Source organism: Plasmodium reichenowi, chromosome 13 (genome assembly GCF_001601855.1).
Source record: "Plasmodium reichenowi strain SY57 chromosome 13, whole genome shotgun sequence".
Taxonomy (NCBI): Eukaryota; Apicomplexa; class Aconoidasida; order Haemosporida; family Plasmodiidae; genus Plasmodium; species Plasmodium reichenowi.
The window spans coordinates 1,088,461-1,097,871 of NC_033658.1; the positions used below are offsets into that span (position 1 = coordinate 1,088,461).

General features: G+C 20.2%; 2 protein-coding genes across 2 annotated transcripts; one reads left to right on the plus strand and one right to left on the minus strand.

Moving 5' to 3' along the window:
- Positions 1 to 454: 454 nt before the first annotated feature.
- Positions 455 to 5,824, plus strand: PRSY57_1326300 (hypothetical protein; the record flags this gene model as incomplete). Its single annotated transcript, XM_012909199.2, has 1 exon — positions 455 to 5,824. One exon carries the CDS (start codon positions 455 to 457, stop codon positions 5,822 to 5,824), a length of 5,370 nt encoding a protein of 1,789 aa, XP_012764653.2.
- Positions 5,825 to 7,286: 1,462 nt separating this feature from the next.
- On the minus strand, positions 7,287 to 8,195 carry PRSY57_1326400 (hypothetical protein; the record flags this gene model as incomplete). The annotated part of the gene is made up of 1 exon (XM_012909200.2): positions 7,287 to 8,195. The coding sequence occupies one exon, from the start codon at positions 8,193 to 8,195 to the stop codon at positions 7,287 to 7,289; it is 909 nt and encodes a 302-aa protein (XP_012764654.2).
- Positions 8,196 to 9,411: the final 1,216 nt, after the last annotated feature.

Genomic DNA, 9,411 nt, shown 5'->3' on the forward strand with positions numbered 1-9,411 from the left:
ATTTTTTTTTTTTTTTTTTTTTTTTTTTTTTTATATATTTTTTTTTTTTTTTTTTTATTTTTTTTTTTTTTTTTTTTTTTTTTTTTTTTTTTTTTATTTTTTATTATTTATTATTTTATTTTTTTTTTTTTTTTTTTTTTTCTTTATATATATAATATGTATATATATATATATACCATACATATTACACACAAATTTATAAAAATTATTCTTTTATTATTATATTTATATTCATGTTTATTTTCGTAGCTTAAATAATATAATTATTTAAAAAAATATATATAATAAATAAATTAAAAAAATTATATAGATGTTGTAATGAAATAAAAAAAAATAAAAAAAAAAGAAAAAAAAAGAAAAAAAAAGAAAAAAAAAAAAAAAAAAAAAAAAAAAAAAATAAAAAAAAAAAAAAAAAAAAGAAAAAAAAAGAAAAAAAAAAAAAAAATAGAAAGTAATGGGTATTAAAGATAATATAAATGAGGATCTATCAGACGATTCGAAAAAAGAAAGACAAGGACTTGAATTAACAGAAGAAAGAGTTCTTGAAGAAAATATAAATAAAATTGATATACAAGAAAAAAAAGAAAATAAAGAAATAAATAAAGGAGATATAAATAATGATAATGAAGAAATTGAGAATTCATATATTAAGGAAAATTTAGATCCATTAAATGAAAATAAAGATAATTCCAGTGCTAATTTGAACGGATTAATAACTAAAGAACTTATCGTTTCATCGATTTCACCAACTGATGAGTTGAAAATTTCGCAATTGGATTCAGATAACAAAAATTTAGAGAATACCTTAATTACAGATGACAAAGAAAATAATTTGAATAATGAAAATACTCATGTTATTATTGATAAAGAAAAAAATGATGTAGATGTTCCATTTATTGAAAGTAAAACCTGGGGAAGCTTTTCTTTAAATGTAAACTCTAAATTTCCTATTACCCAAAAAAAGAATAAAAACACAGCTATAAATGATGCTCCATTATATATTGAAGTTAAGGGACTTTTGGAAGTTATTAATGCTCAAGATTTTGCAAAAAAAGTAAATAGGAAAAATACAAATTTAAATGTAAAAGCTCAAAATTCATTAATTAAGAAACGTTCCTATAGTGTCCCAAATAAAGCAGTTGCAAAAAACATTCCAAAGGATAATTATAATATGAATTTGAAGAAGCAGAATTATAAAAGTGTATCTCTTCAAAAAAATTCAGGATTAAATAAATTAGCAATCACACAAAAAAAACCTTCTATATTTATTAAACCTTTATCAAATTCCCCGAAAACATTAAGCAAAATTCCTTATAGCAAATATGACGTTATAAGAAAACCATTGGACGTGAATAAAGGCGGAAAGGGTACTTTTAGATATTTAGAAAAAAAAAAACCTAGCATAGAAGATTCACAAAAAATAAATACAAAGGAAATTATTAGATCTAATATTGCATCTTTTAAAGAAAGTCCCATAGGAGAAAAAGGAAAAAATATGGCAGCAAAGATGGAGAAACATTCTCACAAATTTTCTCCTAAAGTTATGCCTTTGTTAATGAAGGAGAAGAACGTGAAACATAAAGCACCTCCTAAAGGTACTATAAAGCATACGCTAGAATATTTAAAAAGAGCAGCAGAATCAAGAATGAAAGAAAATGAATTATACAAATCAAAAAAAGATAGCACACTTAGTTCAATTGCAATAAGAAAAAATTCCATAGCAACAAGAAAAATTGAAACAAAACCAAAACTACCATCAAAATTTAATCCCTTAAAAAAAGAGCCCCTTAAAAAGACAAAGACAAATTTAGATGCAAAAAAAGTTTTTATGAAAAAACCAACATCTAAAATTGTACAACAGATGAAAATTAAAGAAAAAGAGAAGAAAAAGAAAATACCAGCTAAATTTATGGATCCTAAAAAAGAAAAAGTATCTTCCAAAGATATAGAACAGAAGAATAATTTAAAAAAAAAAGAAAGCAAAGGGTTTAATAAATCTAAGATAGAAGGAATTAAACAACTAGAAAAGAAAAGGGAAGAAACAAATAAAGAAAATAAAATGATGAGTATAAATGATAAGGTGATAGAAGAAAATATAGTAAACAAAGAGGAATTTATAATTGATAATGTAGAGCCTGAAACTGAAAGGGAGAAGACAATAGAAGACAAAAATGAATCTGAACTCGAAAAATATGAGAAAAAATTATATGCTTTAACTGAAAGCGAAACAGAAAAAGAAGACGAGAAATTATTTGAAATAAAAAAATTGGAGAAAGAAAAAAATATGGATGATAAGGAAATTTTTGGATATAAAAAAGACAACAATGGTGAAAATGATAAAAGTGATGAAAATGATAAAAATTATAAAAATAATGAAAATAATAATAATAATGATAATAATGTTGAGAAGGATTCATTCAATGAAATAAATAAAATAGAGAATGAAAAACAAAAAGAAGAAGAAAAAGTTATATTGAAAGATGTTGGAAATATAAAAAAAGAAAGCGAGTTGAATGTTTCAAGAATATCTGAAGTAGAAAAAGAAAAATCGAATGTAGATGTCCAAATGGAACAAAACAAATTTAATGGTTCAAAAAATAAACAACAAGAAGAAAATCTTACCGAACAAGTAGAATGGGAAAAAGACGAAAATAAAATGGAGGAAGTAGTAGTGTCATTGAATAAAATACATAATGAAGAAAATGTGGGCAAAAAAAAGGAACAAGAAAAATTAATTGAAAAAATAAAAGAAGAAACAATGGTAGATGATATAATAAAAGATGATACTATTACAGATGACATAGTAAAAGACAAAAAAAAATTAAGTGAAATAGAGAAGGAAGAAAATCAAATTGATAAAGTAGAGAAAGAAGAAATAAAAATAGATAATATAGAAAAAGAAGAAAAGACATTGGAAGTAGAGAAAAAAGATGAAATAGATATAGATAATGTTACAAAAAATGAAAGAATTATAGAAAACAAAAAGAAAGAGTCCAAAATAAAATTAGGAGAAATGAAAAAGAAAAAAATGGATACAAAAAAAAATGTAGATATGAAAATGGATAAAAAAACAATAAAAAAAGATGATAATACAAAGCCTGCATTAAACATAAAACAAAATACCAAACTTCCATTAGATCCAAAACAAAATGCCAAATCTACATTAAACGTAAAACAAGGTGTAAAATCTGCATTAATATCAAAACCAGGTGTAAAATCTGCATTAAGCTCAAAACCAGGTGTAAAATCTACATTAAGCTCAAAACCAGGTGTAAAATCTTCATTAAGCTCAAAACCAGGTGCAAAATCAGTTCTAGGTATAAAATCAAAGACAACAATGAAAAGTAGTGCAACAACTTTCAAATCGAAAACATTTGTTAATGGATCTTTAAAAGAAAAAAAGAACTTAAAAAATGATATAAAAACTGGAGAATTAGCAAAAGGAGGCAATAGTACTAATATAAATAAAAATATTCCTCAAAAGAAAAGCTTATTATTCATGAAAAAGGCAACTACAGGTATAAAAAAAGTTTCCGTTAGTAAAAGTACCATAAAAGAAGCAGAGGGTGAAAAGAAAAAATTAGGAAAAATACAAAAAGAATTGTCCCTCCATAATGATGATAATAATAATAATATTAAAGATATGAATGAAAATAAAATTGATATGGATAATATGAATGATATGGATAATATGAATGATATGGATAATATGAATGATAAGGATAATATGAATGATATATATAATATGAATGGTATGGATAACATAAATGATATAAATAGCATGAATGATACTAATAATGATTATAATAATAATGATTATAATAATAATGATTATAATAATAATGATTATAATAATAATGATAAGTTTAATGTTGATAAGAAAAAAGATATAGAAGAAGATATACAGAAAGATATAGAAGAAGATATACAGAAAAATATAGAAGAAGATTTACAAAAAGATATACAAGAAGATATACAAGATGATATACAAGAAGATATACAACAAGATATACAAGAAGATATACAACAAGATATACAACAAGAATATTTACTTGAAAAACCCCTTTCCAAAAAAGGACCTTCCACATTTTCTAAAACCTCAGTATCTGCTTTAAATAAAAAAAAGAAAAAAACCTTGAGTAAGTTTAAAACTGTAGATGTTAATGGAATGAAATTAAACAAGAATAAAACTTTAGCTTCATTAAATTCTACAAACACTAAGAACACAATGATACAAGAAAAATTAAAAAAGAAAAAGATGGAAGAAAAGGAAAATGGCTTAAATAATAAAAAATCATTAAGTTCTAGATTATTAAAATTAAATACCAAATCAAACACTTCTGCTATAAAAAAAATTAGTTCGCTAGGTGATAAGGATAATAATAAAACAAAAAAATCAGTTTTAGGAAAAAGTGGAACAATAATATCTAAAGGAGTTTTAGAAAAAAATAAAGGAATACATAATAGACCATTAAAAGAAGCAAAATCATTTAAGAAATTAAAATCTAAAATTATTAAGAAAACAATATTGAATGATAATAATCCAAAAGATGAAGAGAAATCGGTTAAGAAAATTGAAACATCTCAAAATATAACAAAGAAAATAAAAACTGTACCATCCCAAATGAAATTTGAAAAGAAAATGAGAAAATTAAAATCAGAGATTTTACACAAGGTAACAGGAAATATAAGCAAGATTAAAGATAAAAAAACAGTTAAAAAAAATAAAGAAATGTATTATGATGATATGATGAGAAATGTGGAAAATAATAATAAATATGATAATGATAATAATAATTACGATGGTTATGAAGGTATTGCTAAGAGAGTAAATGTAGGGTTATCAGAAAGAGCTTTAAGTAAAATCAGAACATCAAAAGGAAAACATAATGATTATATAACCCCAAGAATAGGTGCTAATATTAAACCTAATATTATGAATGTGAAATCTAATGCATCAAATTCAGGATCTTCAGATAAAGTATCATCACGTTCATTAACAACCCCTCCATCAACATCTTCTAAAAAAAGCAAACAAAAAGAAAACAGAATGGAAGATTTAAGTATTGAGGAAAATTTGAAAGAGAAATTAATAAACCTAAATATTCAGAAACAGTATAATGGTTTCCATATGAAAGAAATAGAGGAACAAAATATTCCTGAATTAAATATTCCACAACTTTCAGTTATTCATAATAGAGAAGATATGAATAAGAATGATGAAGAAAGAAGATATAGAAGTGTTGGAAATATTGGAATAACTAATTTGAATGAATTATCTGCAGTATTGGATTTTAGCAGTAACAATAACCTTAAAGGGGTTACTCGTGAATCTTTAAGAAATTTGTCACTTCAAATGAAAATGGATTTATCTAATGAATATAATATAACAAAAGGAGAACAAACGTCAGATGTTAATACATTATATAACCAAAGTACAATATTAAAAAAAGAAATGGAAACAAAAGAAAACCCTTCTAGTTGGTTTTTTGGAAACTGTTGTACTGCAAATAATAATGAGTATTTCTATGAAAGACAAGAACCAGTTGTGCAAGGTTCAAGTTCCTTATTTAATGTGAATAACAAATTTATTCCATATAACCCTAATTCTGATATGTTACACATTTCTAATAATACTATAAAATTATCTAACATATATGAATCCGATATGTTTTCCAATAGCATGCAAAATAATCTTATTTTGAATAATCAAAAGAACTCAGGACAAAATATGAATAAGACTATGCCAAATAATAATTCTATGCGATTACAAAAAAAAAGACAATCTTGTAGTGCAACAACGAATTATTGTAATTGCATTTGAAGAATAAGAAGAAGGATCCCCTTCAAAAAAAAAAATAAAAAATAAAATATAAAAAAAAATAAAAATAATATAAAAAAAAAAAATAAATAAAAATAATATAAAAAAAAAAAAAAAAAAAAAATAATATAAAAAAAATTATAATAATTAAAAAGAATAATTAAATATATATTTATATCTATATAATTAAATAAATTTATATTAGTAAAAAAAAAATAAAAATGTGGTATACATATTTATTTATAATGTTTAATATGTATACCTATATTATTATATCCTTATTTATTTTAATAATTATTTCTTTGAATTAATATACGTCATACAATAATATATTAAATAATTTATCATTATTTCATGATATAAAATAAATATTTTTTTCTATTCTATATATATATATATATATATATAATATATATAACATGGTAAGTTTATTTATATATAAAGAGAATATCTTTTTTCTTTATCTTACCAAATATATTACATTTTTCATAGTTATTTAATATATATATAATACATAAATTAGGGTGTATTTATAATAAGCCCATAGATATACAAAAAAAAATAAATATATAAAATAATAATAGAATAAATATTATACATACCTAGATAATATTATATAATATATATATATATATATATTTATTTATTTATTTATATGCTACGTATTTTTTCTTATATCATAAAAAATGAATTTATATTTATCATTTTTGCGAATTATTTTTCATATAGATAATAAAACAAGTTTATTGTTAGTAATTTCTGATATTTTTACATTATACATTTTACTTTTTTTTTTTTTTTTTCATTTCTCTTATATTATTTTATTTATTTATTTTGATTACATGTGATGTGTACCTAATTTTGTGTACACCACAGCTCAAAATTATGATTTTCTAATTTTTCAGATATAATATAAATATAGAGGAATCATTTTAATACCTTGAATCAAAAAAAAAAAAAAAAAAAAAAAAATGAAGTGTATCCGAAATAAATTTTGCTTCTATATATATAATAATAATATATATGATTTATCAGATTTAATTAAATATTTTTGTTTTCATAATTATATATAAAATAAATATAGAACATTTCTCTACATCATATATATATATATATATATAAAATGTTTCATAATAAATATTATAATATTTATTTTTAGACTTTAAATAGGGAAACATTTTTTCCTTACTATTTTTATTTTTATATATAAAATAACAAAATTTTATACTTAGAACATTTTTTCTTTTATAATTTTATATATTTAAAATATAAAGTTAACAAGAATGAAATAAATTAATAATATGTTCTCCAACCTTATTGAGGGTTAGGAGGAGCACTGTAGAGGAAACACATGATTTTTTCATAACAAAAAAAAAAGAAAAAAAAAAAAGAAAAAGAAAAAAGAAAGGATTAATATATTATACTAAATTAAATGGTGTAATAAAATATTCATCTTATTTTTTCATTAATTATTTGCATATTTATTTTGGTCATTGAATACACTTAAATATTTTTTTAAATCGTCATTTACATTATAAAGATGCTTAATGTGTTTTCTATATAAATCTATTTGTATTTTAAATAAAGAAGATATATTATTTTCCTGTGTAGATGGTAATTTAAATTTAATTTGATCTTTATCACTAACATTGTTTTTTAATTCTTTGGGCACAGAAATTGTCTGAATTAATTTATGATTTTTTTGTATTAACATTTTATTATTTGTTAATAAATTATGTGTATAAAAAATAAAATTATTGATTACGTTTTGTTGCATTTTAATAATATTTAATGAATTATTATAGTTAGAAATTAATAATTTTATAAGTTCTTCAAGATGAGTTCCATTATGGTTCTGTTTTATTTCTGGTATATCCAGATAATTTATGTTTAATGGATTATTAAACATACCAAAATTATGAACTTTATCACATTCCATAATATTTTTTGCATATATAAATAAGTTTAATTCATTTTTATTTAAAACATTCATAATATTTACAATTTCATTATCATTTAATATATTCTCCTTTTTATTCTCATGACTGTATTTTTCTTTTTCTTTTTTTACTTGTATTTGTATTTGTTGTTGTTCTTCTTCTTCCTTTATTTTTAGTTCATTTTGTTTCTTTAATTCCATATATTCCATAATACACTTGCTGGCATATATTATATTATCACTATTGTAGGCTACATTTTTTCTCGTACCAACAATTTCTTTGTATTCATTTTTTATTGTACTTAATAAATTTAATTCTTTCAAAAGACAATAATTTTTAACTAAATCGTTGGCTATTTTTCTTTTATTTTCTTTTTCGACATCTTCACATTGTATATCTTCATTTATAAGTACATTCATATCATTTTGGTTCATCTTATATGATATTTATTTATTTATTCATTTTTTTTTTTTTTTTTTTTTTTTTATACGAAAAAAAAATAATTATGCATTTATATGCATATTTTATGCAAGCAATTTTTTATCTGTATTTTTATTACATATATGGTATAAATTATGTACAATAAATCTTAATTCATATCTTTACATTTAAAGCTGTAATTTTTTTTTTTTTAATAAAATATGCTACATTCATATGTAAGGAAATATACTCTTTAATTTCTCCATACATATAAATATATATATTTATCAATTTTTTATTTTATTTTAATATATATTAAATGAGGTCCTTGCTTTCGTTTCATTTTGACATAATGCATTTATATTATTAATAAAATAAATTATTTAAAGTAAAAAAGGAATATATAAAAATGAATATATAAAAAATGAATATATATAAATATATATATATATATATATAAAATAAATAATTATCAATGAAAACTATGATAAAATAGTTCAGCATGCAACACATGAAAATTTATATCACATATATAATTTTTTTTATATTTATTATAATATATATATTATATATATATTTAATATTAAAATAAAACGAAATAAATATTATTCATTCATATTATTAAGTAATAAATTTTAACTTGAATTACTAATTTCCCCATATCTTATTATATATATATATATATAATATATATGTATTTTAAAGATGTCATGTTATATATATATATATTTTTTTTTTTTTTTTTTTTTGTTTATTTTTTTTTCCGTGTCTGATATTATTATCGATTTTATATAAATAAAAACAACTGCTTTAATATATCAGATTATATCGTACCTTTTTAAAAAAGAAAAAATATATTTATTTGTAACCATTCACATTTTAAAATAAAAATGGTTGTGATATATATTTAGTAATAATTTTTCCTTTTTTCTTTTTTTGTATCGAGCTATATGCACTCTGATAGTTTTTCATTAGAATTTTAAAATATTAAGAATTTACATTGTTTCATAAATGTTGTTATGACTTTATTTTTTGGTTCCGTTTTTTTTTTTTTTTTTTTTTTTTTTTCCTTGAATAATTATTTTTAATTTTTTTTGAAAAAAATTTGTAAAAATATTTTTTTTTAATATTTAAACTTTTATTTTTTTTTTTTTTTTTTTTTTATTTTATTTTTTTTTTTTTTATTATTTTTTTTTTTTTATTTTTTTTTTTTAAATTATTTTTTTTTTA